This window comes from Ursus maritimus, unplaced genomic scaffold, assembly GCF_017311325.1.
Source record: "Ursus maritimus isolate PB19 unplaced genomic scaffold, ASM1731132v1 scaffold_29, whole genome shotgun sequence".
NCBI lineage: Eukaryota > Metazoa > Chordata > Mammalia > Carnivora > Ursidae > Ursus > Ursus maritimus.
Genome location: NW_024425452.1, coordinates 27,622,651 through 27,644,632, shown reverse-complemented (window position 1 = coordinate 27,644,632; position 21,982 = coordinate 27,622,651). Strand labels below are relative to the sequence as shown.

General features: G+C 35.2%; 1 protein-coding gene across 1 annotated transcript in view; it reads right to left on the bottom strand.

Moving 5' to 3' along the window:
* The window catches only part of MYO6 (myosin VI), a 138,619-nt gene that overhangs the window by 56,416 nt on the left and 60,221 nt on the right, over window positions 1-21,982 (bottom strand). The window contains exons 4-10 of the mRNA XM_040643687.1: window positions 18,540-18,613; window positions 15,335-15,468; window positions 13,512-13,613; window positions 10,339-10,394; window positions 5,460-5,557; window positions 4,806-4,970; window positions 860-940 (exon numbers count right to left, since the gene is read on the bottom strand). Coding sequence (XP_040499621.1) covers window positions 860-940; window positions 4,806-4,970; window positions 5,460-5,557; window positions 10,339-10,394; window positions 13,512-13,613; window positions 15,335-15,468; window positions 18,540-18,613 — 710 coding nt within the window. The remainder of the gene's footprint in view (window positions 1-859; window positions 941-4,805; window positions 4,971-5,459; window positions 5,558-10,338; window positions 10,395-13,511; window positions 13,614-15,334; window positions 15,469-18,539; window positions 18,614-21,982) is intronic.

The window sequence follows — 21,982 nt, the reverse complement described above, 5'->3', positions numbered from 1 at the left end:
CCTTTAGAACTTAATACCACTTATTACTTGAACATTACATATTAAAATTTATAAGAGTTATAGATTTTTAGATTAAGGGTTTAATGTTTTAAAAATAATAATAGTATAATTATATCTAATTACCCTTAGAAATATAATAATTTAGTAAAACCTATATATAAAACTTCCCATAGTATATTACAGAAATATAATGTTTTAAAGAGAAAACAACAATACAAAATATGCATTAGTTCACAAGAATGCTTACCCTGTTTAATATCTACTTCAAAGCACTTCAGCCTTAAAGTAGAAAATAAATTTTGGACATATTTTATACTTAATCCCAAGTGGGCAATGTGAAAGTAAGTTAAAAAATGTTAGCAGAGGGGTGCCTGGGTGGCACAGCGGTTAGGCGTCTGCCTTCGGCTCAGGGCGTGATCCCGGCGTTATAGGATCGAGCCCCACATCAGGCTCCTCTGCTATGAGCCTGCTTCTTCCTCTCCCACTCCCCCTGCTTGTGTTCCCTCTCTCACTGGCTGTCTCTATCTCTGTCAAATAAATAAATAAAATCTTTAAAAAAAAAAAAAAATGTTAGCAGAGGATAATTCTTAGGAAATTTTAATACCCTCATGTGGGGGGAAAAAAACAGGAGAGCAGCGCGTGGAGGCCGAACCAAGAAGAACCAAAACTTGTAGCTACTGTAGATACCAACAGAGGCAAAAAGTACTATACTGTGAGAGAGACTTGGACAAGCACTTTGTTTTTAAAGTATAAGCCTAAAAGAAAGAAATATTACTTGGGCTCCAAAATAAAAAAATATATCTTTCAGTATGATTTTTTTGTATTAAAGATTGTAATTTAAAAAAATAGTCTACTATACCTCGGGACTTTTTCGGTTCTGTAAAATCTGTTTGTCAGTTTCTTTGTTAGCAAAGTATCTAGTGCAGCCTCGATTTAAATACTAGGAAAAAGAAATATAAATATAATAAATATGATCCACATGAAAATAATACAGAAGAAAACATAATTTATCAAACAGTGGTAACCAAAAAGAATTTTTAAATACAACCTGAATATCATTTAATTTCTCAATTACAACTGATAATGTCTATATATTATACACATTTTACTCCTACTAATCAAACCAAGGATGTTGAAAATCCTGATTTCTGAAAGCAGATTAAATTAAATGATTAACATTAAAATCAATACCATAAAGCATTCCTATTTTTAAAGGGCAGCAATTTTAAATCTCAATGTCAAATATCTCCTTAAAAATTTAGTCCATAAAATAAGTACTACAGATAAAATGAAAAACGTAGTCTCCAGTAAGGACCTACACATTGTGGTTTAATATTTCAAGTAATATTTTTAATGCTGAGTAATAGAAAAACATCCCTAAGTTTCTTAATTTCTGACTTTTATAATCAGTTCTTCAAAACGTGCCTTTCATATTTACTGACAGTTAACACTGACCATACATAAATTACAATACTTGCTTTATGAACCTTCATAGGTATCCAAATAACAATTTCAGCTTTCATCTCAATGATTTACTTTGCTGCCCAGAAGCCTTTTAAAGACTAAGCACTTTCAAAACATAGAACAAGGGAAGCAGTTGAGAAGAAAATAATTTATTAGTCCCAAAGAGAATCTATTACCCACATTTAAGGCGGGGGAGTGGGGTAGTCAGGAAGGAAATACACAAGAAACAAGATGGAAAATGTTTTTAAACATCTCAGCTTCTCTTAAATCAGGTCACTATGATCTCACTGTACCATGTCATGAACTCCAAGATAAAATATACCACACATCATATAAATGCTATGAAAAAATGTATACTACATTTCAATGATTTGGGACTAAATTAATATTTTAGATGATCAATACATTTATCTGTGTACCTCCATTACAATGAAATATTAAAATACAGATAAAACCAGAAAATGATATACAATGAGTTGTTCTTTCTACCTTAGAATCTTTAGGAAAAACAAAAAAAAACAGAAGAGAGGGGGAATTATACTGGTAAGCGATTTCAATCGACCATTTCAAAAAGGAGCTATTTCATTTAGTAAGATAATGGTAGCTTAATCATGAAGAGCCAAAACAAATGTTTTCCTTGCTAGCAAGGGTTTTATCTCCCCAAATACTTGGCTTTTGGATAGCTTAACGTAGTATTAAAGCCTAATACTTGTTTTTTCCAACCTCCCTGTAACTAGAAAACTATAACTATTCTTGTTATCCATTCTCATTCTATCCAAGCTTTATTTCTATTCAAGGTTATTTGCATGACTATAATAAATGCTCATAAAATATATGCTAAAATACTTGGGTATTTTAATAATGCAATCTTCTAAACCTTTTATTTTCTAAAGTACACGAGTAATTAATACAAATGTTTTCAAATAGATGTGTCCCTACAACTCTTTACATACCATTTTGGACAGAGTAGTGACAAAAAAAACTCTGGAAGTTCTCAACACTACTCTGGAATTCTTTGTCTTTATGACCTTACCTATGAGTTATAACTGGAGGCCTAAACTAAACTACAGAAAAACCTGATGAAATTATCAACACACTTTAAGTCACTTGAAGGCAGAATCATTTGGGGGAAGGGATATAAAGGTATGCATATGTACGCATGAGAGGAATAACCAAGACAGCAGATGTATTTGGGTGAAAGATAATAACGTTCCTCTAGTCTCCTCCTAACCACTACGACAACTCTGGTAAAAGAAATCATGGCTCCCAGTTCATAGTACAGAGGCAGGAAACTCTCTGACCTAATAAAGAATTTCAGTAACTACCTTCCTAGGATGGCTGCCACTGCGCCAGGAAAGGCTATACATTCTGAGACACACAAAAAATATGCTCCCAAGCCTCCAAACAGAAATACTAAATTAAGACAAGAATAGTCACATTACTTTATCATTAACTCAGAGCCAGTCACATGATAATTATTAAATTTCATATGATTCATGGTAACTTACACAACTTTTCTAAAAATCATCGTACAGAAATATCTCTTCTACTTTCATGAAGATAATGTGGGCAACTAACTTCAAATTCCAATTAATTAGCTGAGTTCTACAGAAGGTGGGACATTGCAGAAGTGTATAAACAGATGCAGTTATAAAGCATTTTAAAACAGCAGTTTTAAATTTTCCAAATACATATTAAAAGAAACTGATTGAAGTAATAAAAGCTAACTTGCAAACACACACACACACACACACACACAGAACAATAATTAAATATAATATGTGTCTCAGTTCTCATGCGGAGGACTCCTGCCCCTTAAGAGGATTATCAGAATCACCTGGAGAACTTTATTCAAATTGCATTCCTTTACCCATTCCCATAATTCCTACATATTCCTCACAGGGACACTGTTTCCTAGATGTGAATTTATAAATCATGCACCATCCCCAGTCTGACCACTTCTTGAAACTCTATTGGCTTGTGATTCTTGGCACTCCTGATTTTGTTGTACTTATCACACATCTCCACTTGTGCTTTCTTTCTTGGGCAACTCTTCACAACTCATATTCTTCAACTCCAGAGTCTGGATCCTGGCACATGCTTTTTTCTACATTATACAATCTCTCAGGACAATCTTATCTACTTACTGTCAGAGTTTTAACTACCACCAGAGTACTGACATCTCCCAAACCTACCACTACAGCACCAACAATAATCTTCAGATTAGTATACCCAACCATCTTCTAATTCTCTCCCCTAAAATGATCCACAAGTTCCAAAACTAAACTCAATCTGGCCCTCGTGTGGTATTTACATCCACCCAGTTACCCTACACAAATTTGAAAAATTATTCCAGACTTCTCCTTCTTCCTTCCATACTCAGTCTCCAAGTCGTATCAATTTTACCTCCTAATATTGTGGACATTCCATCCTCTGTAACCAAATTCAGGCACTAAGTAACTTACTTCAATGATAGCCATAGGTTTCCAACCCATCTACCCATAGTTGCACTTTCTATCCAGCCCTACCCTACCCCCTTCAAGACACCTTCCATTTTAAAGCCGGAGGTAAGCACAGACCTATTCAACTTTCTACTTAAATCCCTTCAATAGCTCCTTACTAACTACAGAAGACCAAACTTTCTAGCCTCGACTCTGACCATTTCCTGCCTTATTCTTTAAGCTGTTTCTTGCCTTTCTTTGTTCATCTTTTTGCATCTACTAGGAATATTCTTTGCATCTTTCCTTCTCTAGATAACACTTGAAAATCCTTCAGGATTTTGATCAAACATCAATTGTTCCTTGAAGTTTTTACAAAATCCCCAGCATCTGACGCATATCCCTTCCTTAAACTTTCAACCTATCAGTCAGGCTGTGTGTGTTTGTGCATTTCTGTGTGTGTGTGTATGTGTGTCCCACCAGATTCTAAGTTGCTCATGTGCAGGAACTGCTCATCTTTTTCATCTAGGCACAATGCCTAGGACCAAAAGGGCAAGCAATAAATATTTACTATTGAATTAAGGAAGACAATCATGGGTTCTTCATTAATTCAGTGGTGAAATCTTTTTTTTAACAAATAAGTCAAAGATAACTTTAAAGCTAGCATTACAGAACTACTATAAATTTCTTACTGAGTTTAAATTCTGATTACATATCTCCTCATATAGTGTTGTATTATAAATTCAGCAGTAAATCTCAATAGAGACCTACGTTCTATCATGTTATACTGGATTTAATATTAGTTATATACAACTAGACATCAGAATCCACTAAAATAAGTTTTAGAATTGAAGGCAATTCAATTTGCAAAGTCTGTATGTAATTTCTTTTCATCCAACCTACCCGAAAATTATCTGGGGAGCTCAAATGAAGTTTTTCCCTAATATCTTCAGAAGCACCAGCACACAACCTATAAAAGATATGATAATTCCTTTCTTCTTTGCCTTGAACACAGATTCTAGATTTCTCCAGAAGATAATGTGAAACAAATCCTCCAACAACTGAACTCTGAAAAAAAAACAGAGAGAAAAATAAATTTTTGCATTTAAGGTCTGAAAGTACAACCTACCAATGTTGAATTATTTTTCTAATAAACATTTGTCTATATCAAAGAAGTTATAATAGTTATAGAGTAAAGGAAAAAAAAGAAGATAACTAAATAAATGTAAGCTTACAATATTTATGAGGGTTATTCTGAATATATATATTCTCCCAATTAGCTACAGTAACAGAGAGAAACTCAAATGGATTTACCATGAGTTCAAGTACAGCACCAATTCTATCAAGACCCTTGTGTTTTTTTCTTTCTCTTTTTTTTTAAAGTAGGCTCCATGCCCAGCAATGGAGCCCAATGTGGGCGTTGAATTCACAACCCTGAGATCCAGACCTGAACTGAGATCAAGAGTTGGACACTTGACCAAGCAATCCAGGGCGCCCCAAGACCCTTATGTTTTTCACAAACACTTCCCAAACATATCATCCCAAACTCACTCTCACCTTTTCATTGAAATGTATTTCTACAAATTTTCCAAATCTACTGCTATTATTGTTGCGAACAGTCTTTGCATTTCCAAAAGCTTCTAACAGTGGGTTAGCTATTGAAAAAGAAATAAAAATATTCCATCAAAAAATAGCATGAAGGGAAATTACAAAACAATATGCATAGTATGTTTCCTTATTAATATAGAAAAACGTTTTCAAAAATATTACCATGAAGGAATTCACATATAATGTCAAATCCCTCAAATAAATATTGACTACCACTATATTCAAGCCCTAGTAAAGTACAAAAGATGGGAAAATTACTCAAATTATGTAAAAAGAAAATGTAAATGGTATAGGAAAGACGAAATTTTAAAGTCATTAGGTTACAAAATTTAGAACTCAACTTTAAAAATTATTCCCTATAAATTGTAAAGGTTTCACAAGTACATCAGCCTTAAAGGAATAGTGATTATAATATAGAGAACAGCAAACCCCTAGTGAACAAAATACAAGAAGTTATTAGTTGACTTACTTTCCTAAAATATTTTATATATTAATAAATCCTCCAGATTTAATATTTTTCCATGTACACCCAACAAAATCATGTAAGTTTACAGAATTACTAAAAAAGATCCTCAGAACAACAGTTTTTAAAGTCCCAGCCTACAAGAGACTCATTTTATAACTAAAGACACCTGCAGATTGAAAGTGAAGGGGTGGAGAAACATTTATCACACAAACGGACATCAAAAGAAAGTCAGAGTAGCAATGCTTATATCGGACAAACTAGACTTTTTTGTTCTTGTATTGTTTTTATCCTACTGTGGTGACAGGGTGGTACTGGCCTCATGGAATGATTCTGAGTATGTTCCCTCTATTCCATTATTTTTAACACTTTAATAAAGACTGTCATTAATTATTTTTTTAATGTTTTGGTAGAATTCACCAGTGAAGACAATGTGGTCTTGGGCTTTTCTGTGCTGGGAGATTTTTGATTCCTAATTCAATTTCCATTCTTATTATTGGTCTAAGAAGATTTCCTAGATCTTGGATTCAAGATTCATGATTCAATTGTGGTAACTTCTGTATTTTTAAGAATTACCCTGTTTTTTTCCTAAGTTATCTGATTTGTTAGTATATAACTGTTTACAGTAATCTGTTATCACACTATGTATTTCTGTGGTTATCTGTCATACTGTTTTCTCTTCCATTTCTCATTTTGGTTTTCAAGCCTACTCCTTTTTTTCTTAATGTAGTTAAAGCACTGCCAACTTTTTTTTTTTTAACTGGTCATTACTTTCAATGTTATGATACTGCTTATTGTCTCTATTTATTTCTGATTCTTCTTTGTTGTCTCCTTCCTCTACTACATTTCAGCATTTCAGCTAAGTTTCTTCTTTTTCTAGGTCCTTGTGGTATAATGTTAAGTTATTTGAACTTTTTTTCTTAATACAAGAATTTATAGCATAAATTTCACTCTAACATCTGCTTTTACTGCATCCCATAGATTTTGGAATATTGTATTTTCTTTTTCTTTTGCTTTGAGACATATTTTGATTTACCATTTGATTTCTTGTTTGGTCCATTGCTTGTACAGTAGTGTGTTGTTTAATATTTACATATTAAATATGTAATATTTATACTGTAGATTTTCTGGCTTTGTTTTATCTCTAGTCTTGTACCATTGTGGTTGGAGAATATACTTGGTATGATTTCAGTCTTCCTAAATTTCTAATAATTGCCATGTCCCTTTCTATGTGATTTAGTCGGGGATTCTTCTGTGTGTACTTGAAGAAAATGTGTATTCTATTTTTCTTGGATGGCATGTTTTATATATATCTTTTAAAACCACGTATTCTGATGTATGCTTCAATAAAAAAATGTTCTTGTTGGGGAAAAAAAGAACAACTCTGAGGGTACTCATTTAAAATAAACCATATCAGAGAGGAGTGGATAGGGGGATGGGTAAAATAGGTGAAGGAGATTAAAGAGTACACTTATCATGACTGAGTAATGATGTATAGAATTGCTCAATCACTATATTGTACACCTGAAACTAATATAACACTATATGTTACTTACAGTGGAATTAAAACAAAATCTTAATATTTTTTAAATGAAAGTAAAAATAAACTCCCAATGAACCAAATGTAAAATTTTAATTGTTTTTATCTTACAATCACATACACACACCACATGACTAAAAAAGGTTTATCAGAATCTATTGTTTTGTTTTGTGTTGTGTTGTTTTTAAGTAGACTCCACACCCAGTGTGGAGCCCAATGCAGAACCTGAACTTACAACCCTGAGATCAGACCTGAGTGGAGATCAAGAGTCAATCACAACCAACTAAGCCACCTAGGCACCCCATTAGAGTCTGTTCTTACACTCACCAGTCTCAACTATAAACACGCCAGACTAGTGCCAGTATTACATATTCTCCATCTGCAACCTCATAAATTGCTTCACAATGTTTATTACTAGAATTTTTCTTATGAAATCTTTTAAAGTCCATCTCTCTTATTCTATCCACAGTAGAAAGCTTAACAATTATCCAAACCCTTTCAAAGATAACTCTCCAGTTGTTTCACTTGCCAAAAGAAGTAAGAAAATATTAAAACTGAAAGAAAAATTTGCATATATACCTAACCTTTCTGATGGGTAAGAAAACTGAGGCCCAACAAAGTCAACTGACTTGTGAAAAGCCACATGACTAGTTACTGGCAAAAGGGGGACCCTTAATAGGTCTCCCCAACTCCTTTACTGCTGATCTACTAGTTTTTGCTGAAATATTTAATATTTTATTAAGTAAAATATCCAAACTTAGGATAACAGCCTATCAGAAAATTATGGTAATGCTATTGATACAGTCATTCTAAAACCAACAACCAATCTTCAATTAAAGACAGCATCAAATGATTTCTATGTTCTGCTGATTAACATCTACTATCCTCTAGGAAGGAGCTGCAGAAACATTTGGAATAATACTTTCCAACTTTCCTCAACTACAGCATGTTACATATACATACACCATATTCTCACAGAAGAAACCAGGTTTATATCCAATTTGCAAGTGACTTTTGCACCTCAAGTAAACAAATCAGAATACTAATTCATATTTTATTGAATTAACCCATAATTTGTTCTTTTTTATTTATTTATTCAATTTTAAAGGGTGATTCCCTCATTAAAGTGAGGTACTTTACTGTGAATAAAGCATTACTTATGAGATCTTCACACCTGGCTGTGTTACAATACAGTGTTACAGTGCAAACTGTAAATAAAACTGTAAAATTATTTATATCAAGAAACATGAAAAACTTTATTGATGGAAACTTTATAAAAATGTTTATTAGAGTGTTTATGTTCATCTACATGTATATTTCACATAATTGTGAAAAAATGTGATAACATTTGCTAGTTATGATTTACCAAAATGCATGAACACAGAAAGACCTTAATAAATTTCTATTCAACGAAATTTTTCTTTAAAATAGTAAAAGTGTTAAAATATGTTCTTAGTATAGCACATAGTTAAGATGCCTGAATTTATTATATCCCACTTCCAGAACTGATGAGCCACATGCTCTTCAGCAGGCCACTTAAAGTCTTTTTACCTCAGTTTTTAATCTGTAAAGTAGGGATAAAATAGTACCTACCTCAATCTATGGGGATTTAAATTACAAACAGATATTCAGCAATCACACAATGCATAATACATCTCACACATGTTAATTTCATCATCATTATGAGAAGAAAGAGAGATAATCTGATCTGGAACCTCAGGAACTAGAACCCTCCTCCCCCATCTGATGAGAAGTCAGAGACAATTTGACAATTTGTCAATTTGACAATTTGACACAGTCCCGCTTTGGCTCTCACGCTTGCAGTCCATGGGTAGGTTTTACCTTCTCCCCTTTCCCCTGTCTCTGGCTTGCCTACAGGGCAACCACATATGCAGTCATTGCCCCAGCCCACCCAGAGCTTTTGCTCACTTCCTTGTGTTACAGATTTGCAGCTTTATCTTGAACGCAACATGATGACAATTTGACGATTTGACACAGTCCCGCTTTGGCTCTCACGCTTGCAGTCCATGGGTAGGTTTTACCTTCTCCCCTTTCCCCTGTCTCTGGCTTGCCTACAGGGCAACCACATATGCAGTCATTGCCCCAGCCCACCCAGAGCTTTTGCTCACTTCCTTGTGTTACAGATTTGCAGCTTTATCTTGAACGCAACATGAAGCTATTAAAAGACTGAAAGCAAAAGAGATCATCCCGACTTCCACACAGAGAACAAATTACAGGGAAACAAGAATATAAATGGGAGGACCAGAGAGGAATCTATGATGCAGGAGGATGGTGTGGATTCAACATGGTGGTTGACTAGACCAGCAGTCTCCAAACAGGGTATAAGAAGACTTTCTAAGGGGTATGCAAGCATTGAACTTAAGGAAATCAATATACAGACTCCTGCTTTCCAACTGTACTAATTCATTAAAATGTCCCCCCAAAAAAACATTTTAATTCCAAATAACCCTCTTCCTCTCTCCTTTGCAAAAAACAATGTCAATGAAACAAACAGGAGGCCAGAAAGCTTCCTGTATTTATCTCATTCATCTGAAAGATATTTATGGATCTCATCTCATGTATCAGACACTATTCTAGGAGACTAGAATCTATAAAAATCCCTGCCTTCTTAGCACTTACATGGGGTGAGAGGGAAAACAACAGACATTAAATAAAGGAGAAGATATCTGAGCAAAGATTTGTAGGAGATGAAAGAGCCTTCTGGATCTCTGGGAGCGCATTCCAGATCACTTAGAGGATTCTCATAAGTTCACTTCAGTACATATCTAACAATAAAAAATAAGAATTTTAAAAATTAACAATACCTTCAACAATTCTATCATCAATATCTTGGCCTGTTCCATAGGATTCAGTCAGATATCTGTTTAAAATATAGAATAAAAAAATTTACATGACAACAATATTGCACACATTATCGTTGTAACTTTATTTTTTTTAAGATTTTATTGACTTGAGAGAGAGAGAGAAAGCACACCAAAGGGTGGAGGAACAGAGAGAGAACACATTATCATTGTAACTTTATTTTTTTTAAGATTTTATTGACTTATTTGAGAGAGAGAGAGAAAGCACACCAAAGGGTGGAGGAACAGAGAGAGAAAGAGAAGCAGACTCCCCGCTGACTAGGGAGCCCAATGAGGGGCTCAATCCCAGGCCCCAGGATCATGACCTGAGCTGAAGGCAGACCCTTAATCGACTGAGCCACCCAGGCCCCCCATAGTTGTAATTTTAATATTATTTAATATATGTAAAATTTGAACATGGATCATCACTATAACTATTCATTTAAAATTTACAAATTTATATTTAAATGGAACTATTCTGTTATACCTTTCTTCTTTTAAGATTTATTTATTTGAGAGAGAGAGAAAAAGAGAGAAAACAAAGCGGAGGTAGGGGCAGCAGGAGAGGGGGATAAAGAATCCTCAAGCAGACTCCCCACTGAGCACGGAGTCTGACACCACTGTAGGCAGAGAGAATCTTAAGTAGGCTTCATGTTCAGTGCGGAGCCCAACTTGGGGCTGGATCTCACAACCCTGAGATCAGGACCCAAGCCAAAATCAAGAGTTAGACACTTAACCAACTGAGCCACCCCGGTGCCCATTACAGCTTTTTTTTTTTTTTTTTTTGTAAAGATTTTTTATTTATTTATTTGACAGAGACAGCCAGCGAGAGAGGGAACACAAGCAGGGGGAGTGGGAGAGGAAGAAGCAGGGTCCTAGCAGAGGAGCCTGATGTGGGGCTCAATCCCATAACACCGGGATCACGCCCTGAGCCGAAGGCAGACGCTTAACCGCTGTGCCACCCAGGCGCCCCCCATTACAGCTTTTTAAACACTTAAAATTCTATTTGCATCACCTTGAACATCTAAATCAGTCTTATTTTTAAACTGTTTTTGGAAATATTCTGACTTTAACCAACTATTTGGTTTTAAAGATGCCATACATTTCACACAGGAATATTCACCGTCTACATAAGAGACATAAGTCTTCTGCGATAGCATATTAATTCAATCTGCATGGCTAGAGAAAATACAGTAATCTGTCACTGAACAACAAGGAAGTTGCCACTCTTCGTGTAGTTTTAGCCAAAGATTAAACATGATGGAACAACTATTTTCCTGGAACATTTCAAAACAAAAAGTAATCTTTGACTTACAACATAAGCTTATATTATAAGTTTACAGTTTCTAAATTATTTGTTCATTTTCAAAGCTGTCTATAAACCATAGACTCACCGTATGACTCTCACATACAGAAGAGAAGAGAAAGATTAAGAAATTAAACCACTTAGAATTCCCAGGGTATCAGGAAGCACTCATTTAACCAGAATTGCATATACATAATACACAATAACAAACTTCTAAATTAAGTTCATACAAATAACTGAATAGCATACATCTGCATAAAAAAGAGCAAAATTTCAAGAAGGGACCCACCAGCAATTGACTGAGACTGTAATATAGTGGGAATAACACTGGTGAGAATTTAGAGTGCATTGGTCCTAGCAGTAACTTCAACACTAGATTTAACATCCCTAAGTAAGCAAACTGAAGGAACTAAACTAATGAGTGCTACGGTTCCTTCTATATTTAAAATGCAATGATTCTAAACAGAGTATAGAGTTTAATTTGATGGCAACAAAGGGGATAGACTGAGAGGAAGGTTATGAGGAGATAGAAATAAGAAGGCCAACCGTCATAAGCTTAAGGTAAAAAATGGCTTCAACCACACAAACAGCAGGAATACTGAGAACAGAGTGTAAAGGTTGAATTTTGAAGGAACATTCCTAGATTTCCCTTTGCCTAACCAGCATGGGACCCCTCTAGGATCCTCATAAGAACACGCCAGAGCTAGTTTTCAACAATCTATAGCTTAGCTTCCAAATAAGGTGTCTGTTTTTAAAAGGTATAGAGCCTACCATTTCAAACTATGTCATAAAGTATGCAAGGAGTTGATACAGCATGCAACTCTTGATCTCAGGGTTGTGGGTCTGAGCCTCATGTTGGGTGTAGACATTACTTAAAATAAAATCTTTAGGGCACCTGGGTGGCTCAGTTGGTTAAGCATCTGACTCTTGATTTTGGCTCAGGTCATTATCTCAGGGTTGCGAGATCAAGAGTCTATCTCTCCCTCTCCCTTTCCCTTCACCCCTCCCCCCTCTCCCTCTCTAAAAATCATAATAATAAATTAAAAAATAAAATATTTTTAAAAATACAATAAAATAAAGTATGCAAAAGTATACAAAGTCAACCTGTTCAATCAAAGAAATATCTGTATCTCTTTGTTCATAACATGTTCACAGCAGCACTATTCCCAATAGCCAAGACTTGGAGGCAACTGAAGTGCCCACTGATGAATGAATGAGTAAAGAGAATGGATATTATGCAGCCTTAAAAAGGAAATTGAGGGGCTCCTGACTGGCTCAGTTGGTTAAGCATCTGCCTTCGGCTCAGGTCATGATCTCAGGGTCCTGGGATCAAGCCCCACATGGGGCTCCCTGCTCAGCGGAGAGTCTGCTTCTCCCTCTCTCTCGCTGACTCTCCTCCCCATTTGTGCTTGCTCTGTCTCAAATAAATTTTTTTAAAAATTGCAAAAAACAAAAGGAAATCATGACACATGATACGACATGGATAAAACTTGAGGACATTTTGTGAAGTGGGATAAGCCAGTCACAGAAAGACAAATACTGTATGATTCACTTTTATGAGGTATCTAGAGTAGTCAAAATCACAGAAGCAGAAAGCACAAGGATAGTTGCCAGGGGCTGGGATGGGGGAAATGGAGTTGTTTAACGGGCACAGAGTTTCAGTTTTAGAGATAAAAAAGTTTTGGAGACTGGATGAAAAACAATGAGGATATACTTAACACTACTGAACTGTACACTGAGAGATGTTTAAACTGGTGTTATGCTATATATTTTTTACCACAAATTTAAAAAAACTGTTCAAAATATTCCAGGTTAGCTAAAAAGTCCTCACCTTAGAACAAATTTTGTATTTTCTGTTTTGCCAGCTCCTGATTCTCCAGATACAATGATAGACTGACTCATCTTGAGCACCTTCATGTCTCGAAAAGCCTTACTGCTAGGGTCAAACAGCACATTATGATGAGCAGTGTACTAAATACAATTTACTAAATGATACAGTTGTTTTACTATCAAAGAAAACTTGCTCTTAAATTATAAATGTGTATTTACGGTTAGTAACATTTTAAAATAAAGTCATTCTAAAGTGTTCAAAACATCTCTAAAAGTTTTTACTTTAAATGTCCTATCTTATTACCCTGACAACTAAGCAATATGAAATCCAAATAGACAACTCTTATGTTTGTACTAGAATGTCTTCATATTATGAGCTGTGGCTCAGTTCTTCCTAATTCCAGAGCAGATTTAAAAAAAAAAAAAAAAAAAAGTGCTCAATATACATAACTAATGAAGGCCCCAGGGAAAAGCAAGAAGTAACAGCTACCAATTAAGAAATATGGCAACCAAAAATTCTGCTGGAGAAAAAAGTCATAATTGCAAAATCTGTGTAGTAGTATTACAAAGACAAGTTGAGCACAATTTAATTCTGTTAAAGGAGTCTCATATTAAAACAATTCTAATTCAAAATTAGGTCCTAAACAATTAAGCTCTGTAAGATAACTACTTCTCATTTCAGACATGTGCTACCCATACAAATGAAGAAGGCTTTACAGATGGCTTTTATTCTATTGGACCGAATGCAAACTACATGCAAGAGTATATCCATCCTTCTGACTAGGGGCTAAGACAAGGGGAAAACTTATCAACAATCTGTTCCACCCACTTTAATGATATTATTCTAGACATTTTTTTTTAGCAGTAGACAACTAAAAATAAGACAGTTTATTTACATTTTAAACATATAATTTCTCTCCAGTGATGAGCTGGTCATATTGAGGTTCTAAAGATTTTGTACCACTCTGCTAGCTGATACAAAACATACTAATGCCTATCAGAGCATCTCAGAACCAAAAGTCAATCTGCTGTTGCACTGGATTTGGCTGACATATTCACTCCGCCTCGTACACAAGTCAGCCAAATTGGGAAGCGAAGCCTGGTTTGGTCAAAACATAGGCATGAAAAGAAAGCCCAAAGAGAAACAGACTGCACTAAGAACTACTACCAACATGTCATCATTTAAATGCTGGTTATGTCTGGATCTCTGTACTTGCAGTCACCAGCTATGGTAGGGGTGTGTGTGTCAAAAAAAACCCATCTCTGCATTCCTCAGAGCTGAAGATGAGAGAAAACCTGAGAAAGGCAAAAACTGCTGTCTTCCCACACAGATTTCCTAGAGATATGAAGCATATATCATTTCTAATTCTTAACACTTATAAACCCCTCATGCAAGATAATGTAGGGAAGACGTCTGCTCTTACAGCTTATACCTAGCCTTAGTAACACACTCACAAGTGGCGACCTGGGTAACAATGGAAGGCCTGGGCCTCAAAGCTGTGAAGACACTTTTAAGATGGAGCTGATCATTTCAAGAGTCAAAAAGAACTATTAGGTCAGCTTTTATTACATCCTACTTTCAACTGGGTGGACATATTTAAGGGGACACAGACACATTTAACACAAATAATGATGTACAGCTACCCCATGAGTTGCTGCAAAAGTAGTCTTGCCCATCCTGTGTAAGACACGTGCTCCTAAATAATGGTGATACATTCAAAACGCATAAAGGCCCACCAAAATACATATTCAACTCATGGTATCTTTTATTAATCCAAAAGAAAAACATTAAATTTGTACAATATAAGGAAAAAATTAAATTACTTACCAATTGCAAACACATGAGGTGGCATTGTCCCAAGAGATTTTCCTTGATATGACTTTATTGTTTCTGAAGAATATATTTTAGGTATGTCAAAGTATGGGTTCACTGCAATCAGAATGTTGGCGACATATGTCTAAACAGAAAAAGCATAAACATAAAATTTTCCAATTACTATTTTCATTTAAAACTAAGCAAGGCTCATAGGAGAAAGAAAACACAGCAAGCAGACACCTTTTATTCTCTATATAAATTAGGACTTCCAAATCTGCATTTCAAGCCCTAAATACATACTCTACAGGACCCACAGTTCTCTAATTCTAATATTTCCATCTTCTCATCCTATATGCATTCTCAAACTCAGCAGATCCAAAATTAAGATTATCTCTCTTGACTACTCTTTGCCTCAAAGGAAACACTCTTCTCCCATATGCTCCCTCTTGTCCCTAAGTTCACGGCATCACCACCAAGCCACCACAGACACTGAGACAGAGGCTGAGTCTCTGAGCCTCTATTTCAATCAGCCTTCTTCGTTGACTCTACTTAAGAAATCTACTCTCCTACTTGTATTCCTACAGCTCGAATCTTGGTCATTTATACTCCTCACCTGGACTACCTTTCTACCCTGCTACTGAAGAGCTTAAAGAGCTCATGGGATCCTCTAGGCCAATTTCCATCACCGAAAGCCAAGGATTAATTTAGTGCTCTGGTGACCACTTGGTCCCAGATTTTTGCAAAACAACATATGTTAACCATTGCGCCTAAAATACTGAGAGGCCAAATGTTTAATGAGCAAGTTAAGTTTGCTTTTAAATTTGGAATTTAACTGTGGCTCTAAAAGACCAGAAAAATGCACCAATAGGATTTATAAAATTCCTTGTGGGTAGAAAGAGAGTTGTGGTTTAGCAATTAGTTGTGGTTTACTGGCCAGACTAGGGCAGGCAGGACCATATTTTTCTCTTTTCTGCTTCTAGTTGTAGAAGGGAAATGATGCAGAAACCCTGAACTCTCAGACTACTAATCTAAAATTCAATGAAGGCTCTCAAAGATGTTTACTGCAGTGGAGTAAAAAAATTTTAAATTCCAGGTAATAATCTTTCCATGGGAAACAAAAGTAAGAGACTTTAGTAACCAATGAAAATGTTAAATGTGAGTTAGCTATTATTCTACTCAAATCTAAGGAAGAACTGTGATAATTCTGGCTGGTGAGAAATAGAAAAAAATCAAATTTAAACTTATTCCAAACTGCTTCCATTTCTTCCATATGTTATAGTAATAATAACTAATTTTTAACAGTTTTATAACTAAAAGACATAATTGGCTAGGAAAAAACATACTAATCATGGCCTCAGACAACTTGAAAATTCTGGTTTTCCAAACAGAAGTTGATAATGCCAAACAACCACTATCTAACAGAGGTCATCTGCCCAACCGCAATACATATGTTAAGAAAAGAAAGATCAAAAAAGCTAGGAATAACCCTAAAATACTCTAGAGTAATGAAGACATTATATATGACAAACAAAAACTTAAATTTCACAAATGGATAATTTTTTTTTATCAATCACACAATTTAGAAAAGACTTGTAAGTCGACTAAATGTGAAAAAGATGACAACTAATTTTCTTGAAAGTATAACTAATAAGCGTATAAATCTTCAGTTATTAATGGTCACAGTCAGCAATGTGCAATACCACTGCAACACAGGAAACTTAGTAAAAAACCAATAAAAATCCCATGAGTGTCAAGCTTTTGTATAAATATCCCAAATAAAAATAAAGTATCTCAATTCTTAAAAAGTATAATCATTCCTTGTAAAAGTAATAAAAACTTTCCAAATTTCTAGAAACAAATATTAAAACAATTAAAATTTGCTAAAATAAATATTATTGCTCTACCACCAAGTAATATAAGACATGTACAGAAAAAATAGTGACTATTTTTACTTGAAGGATGATGTTTCCTGGTTAGATACAAATCATCTTTTAATGACTTATTACCAGTTAATTGTTTTAACAAATTTAAAAAATTTGTATTATTTTGTTAACTAAAACAGCATTTAGCATACAGCAGATTCTCAATATTAGTATGCTGATTGAGTGAGTTTTGCTTCTAAATATATTTCTAAGCAAAAATACCCATATCAACCTAAATATATTCTCCGTTTAGTTGATTTTGAAAACAATCAAAGAAGAAAGTGAAGACTAATATTGTACACAATTGAAAGATGGCAAGTAAACGCTCCTGAAAAAGACAAGACTAGTTCTGTTTCCCAGCTGTCACTATTTAGACAGATGGCAAAGACTAAAGGTAATTTAGTCAGAACTAAGTGAGTATAATTAGGCAAATTGATAGTGATATAAAAGATTAAGACTGCCATTTGATCTGGGAAGAGTCAAAGAAGCCATGTGTTTTCTTCTTTCGAAAATAATGGAGTCCCATCTTTATAACAGGAAAACTACAGTGGGGTAATTTATCTCCAGCCAACAAAGGAATCTACAACTAGGTCATATTAAAATAAAACCTCATACATGCCCAATGAATAATTATAACATCCTAGTTAAGTATCCATCTGAACAATGTGGTATAAACCTTAACTAACATTAAAAGCACTTTCTTTCATTTTTTAATATTCTGGTTTTTCTAAGGTAAGTTACCCAGGGTTTAATGAAATATTGCAACTATTTTGGCTCTATGATCAGTGTTTTGGTGTTCTTGAGATTTCCTCAGGGACTGCTTTCTATTTTAATTTACATTTCTTTGTCATCAAAGTTTTTATTTCAATATATATTCCTTATCTTTATAAGTTACCTTAACTTTTTGCAGAACAATGTGGAAAGTGAATTAACTAAACCTATCTATAGACACATGCCAAAAATAAGAAATCAAAATCCCAAATAGTGTTTTTTTTCAAACAACCAAATTGGACATCTTTAAGTCAGAAAGATATTAGATGATGCTCTGAATTCATTATTTCATTCCACAAATATTCATTAAGCGCCTACTATGTACCATGCATGTGCTAAGCCCTGGAAGTAAAGCAGTAAACTAGAAAAAAATCCTTATCCTTATGGAGGTCACACTCTAGTCAACAGGCTCAGATCAAATAAGATTTCCTGTTAGAAAATTTCAAGTTTGACAAAATCAAACAGCAGCATGTAAAACAATTATCCCCACAAAAACCTAAATCGTATGTAAAATACTTACATAAATTCTGTCTTTACTGTATCGAACTTTGATATTATGAAGAAGGGTGGCTTCATTTAAATACATTAGTGAACCTGAAACGTAAAATTTGTAAATCACTAAATATTTGAAGAAGAAAAGTAAAATAAAACAATACTATCTTAATCTGAATCACTTTGAGCTAAGCTAAAATCCACCTGCTAGGTTAAATTTAACTCCATCTTTTTAAAACGCTGGGACATGTAAAACCCCAGAGGCCAATTTAAAATATATCCAGGTTACATATGTATTACAGTAATATTTTTACACAATGAATTTCCAAACAGGTGAGTACATCTAGTGAGTACCAGGTGAGTACACATTAATGAAAGTTGGCTAAGAAGCTGAGTACAATTCAAGTGGGAAGTACTACTTCAGAGAGCATGGATTTTAATACACTTTGAACACAACAAAGTGATTATACTAATCAAATCAGATGTTCAGAATTTTACAGAAAAAACACAAAAGATAAAACTTTAGAATGAGAAGGGACTATCAGATCATTCAGTCAGTGCCTTACAACTGATATGAAATAAGAGTCCTGGGAAAATTACATGTGTTAACCCAGGACATGCAGCTAATTAACAACACAATCAGGGTAGAAATCTTGTTTTTCTGAGATCTGCTCTACTAATACATCAGAGTATAATACTATATATGCATATATATATGTTAATGTGCATTATTTTATACATAATATTATCATAATATAATATACTCTGACTTATTCTATTCTCCCAGCCTAATACATACCCTCCCAGCCCTCCACTCCCTTGGGTTTCGTTTCTCCATTTCTACCACATGCTGCAGTAGACAAAAACCACTCTTTTTCCCCAACCACTTTGTTTCTATTATTAGCACTCTCTCTCTTCTCTAATCCATCCAGACGACTCAGCACATAAATCTAACTAAATTAGAACACTCATTAAACCTCTCTCCTCTTCAAAAAACTGCATCAGTGCGTCTCCACTAACTACCAAAATCCATACTCAAGTCTGATATTCAAGGCCCTTACTAAACTTGCATTCAACTGACCTTTTCATATAATTGTCCATAACTCCCTTCACTATGGTCTAACTTGCTGGCAGACTAAACTACTTATCAAATCCAAATATATTCATGCGTTGGGCTCTACCTCTATATATCTAGGTGTCAAAAATCTACCTCTACTTTAAGGTCAGTTCCAAAACTATCTCACAAAGGATAATTCCCCATTCTCACAACTACCACCCCCATTAGAGCTACCTTCTTCTTTGTACTTTCTTTATGGTGCTTACCACAGACCAATCCCGTCAAACAAGAGTCTCTTGCGATATCTCTCAAAAAAGACCACCTATGCCTCTATAGTTATATAATGCAGCCAGTTCACTTTCTAAGCACACATGTCACTGTATCTCTCTTTTTTTCTTTCTTTTTCTTTTTTTTTTTAGAGAGAGAGAGAGACAGAAGGGACAGGAGGGGCAGAGGGAGAGGAAGAGAGAGAATCCCAAGCAGGCACAATGCCCATCATGGAGCCCCACATGGGGTTCGATCTCATAACCATAAGATCATGGCCTGAGCTGAAATCAAGAGTCAGATGCTCAACCCACTGAGCCACCCAGGCGCCCACCTCACTGTTTTCTAATGCCACTTATGGCAGAACAAAACAAGAAGTTAGTGAGTGAAGCCTCCTAACAGTTGAATGGCAGCTTTCCCTTAACTGAGAAAGATTTGGAGAAGGTAGGCAGCAGAGGTTTGGCTTCTGGTCACCAACCTTTCTATACCGCTGCACTTCTTCCACCTTCGACCCCAGGAGCCTGATCTACACGTCACCTTTTCTTATCCAAAGCACAATGCTAACCCACTCCCCCTTCTCTCACCTTCCTCTGAACTACCACCCTAAAATACCATTTACCTTTCCATGTCTAAATGAAGTGAAATACCTTGAGTAGTACTATTTAAGAGGAAGACCCCTGTGTCCATTGGCAGATATTTCACCACTTAGGGATTCATTAATTTCATTAACAGATATTCCTGATAAGGCTGGGGGTGTGTGTGGAAGGAAGTAAAGAAATGAGAGCAAGTCGTCATTCACATGTCAGTATGGGTTTAAATTATTAGCTTTTTCAGGGGAACATATTGTGGGATTAGGAATTCTAACTTAAAGGAAGCAGAGAGAGTATCATACAATCTTGTTTTAAAATACTAACATAAGAAATGGATTAAAAATAATTCAAAATCATGTATTATGTTCAGCTACATGTGGATATGTAAACAAAAAAAACCACTATTTTAATATATGAAAAGGATTAATTCATAGTTCTGAATGTTCCAACAAGTTTTAACAGAAAAGAATCATTTCTCTGATTTTAAATACTGTAGAATCTCATTCTTTTATTTCTTTTTTTTTTTTTTTTTTTTTTTTTGGTTTTTTTTTTTTTTTTGGTTCTGATTGCTGTTCAGAAAAATACCATCCCATGAGACAAATTCTCCAGCAATTTTGGAAAGGAACTCCATTTTTTTTTCTCAATCTCCTACACCTAATAATAACAGCTACCATTTGAGAGACTGCTAGAGGTCAGGCACTGCACCAAGCATTTTAAATATATCATCTCTAAACATGCAACATACACATTACTACTCCCATTTTACAGATGAGAAGCTCAAAGAGGAGAGACAAATTGACCACAGGCACAAAGCTTCCTAACAGCACAGTCAAAATCTGAAAGTCCCTGGTTCTCCTATTACTCTACTATTCCACATTGTCCCATCCACATATGGGGACTTTACAGGCTTACTCAAATATGAACTTCAGAGAAAAATCAATAAGTACAAAATACATTCCTTTCTCTTATCTTTTTTCTTTTCTTTTTTTTTTTTCTTAAGATCTTAAGTAATCTCGAGGTGCCTGGGTGGCTCAGTCGTTAAGCGTCTGCCTTCAGCTCAGGTCATGATCCCAGCGTTCTGGGATCAAGCCCCACACTGGGCTCCTTGCTCAGCGGGAAGCCTGCTTCTCCCTCTCCCACTCCCCCTGCTTGTGTTCCCTCTCTTGCTGTCTCTCACTCTGTCAAATAAATTAAATCTTAAAAAAAAAAAAAAAAAGATTTTAAGTAATCTCTACACCCAATGTGGGGCTTGAACCCACAACCCCAAGATCAAGAAATGCATGTTCTACCGACTGAACCAGCCAGCAGTCCCTTTTTTCTTTACATGGAGAGTTTTTAATGTCAGACACCATTAATGATATCCTAGCAACTGGACATGATTCTTAAACATTGCTAAATAGGGGCACGTGGGTGGTTCAGTTGGTTAAGTGTCCAACTCTTGATTTCATCTCAGGTCATGATCTCAGGGCCATGAGATTGAACCCCACTTGAGCCCCATGTTGGGCTTCATGCTCAGCGGGGAGTCAGCTTTCTCCCTCTCTTTCCCTTTGTCCCTCCCCC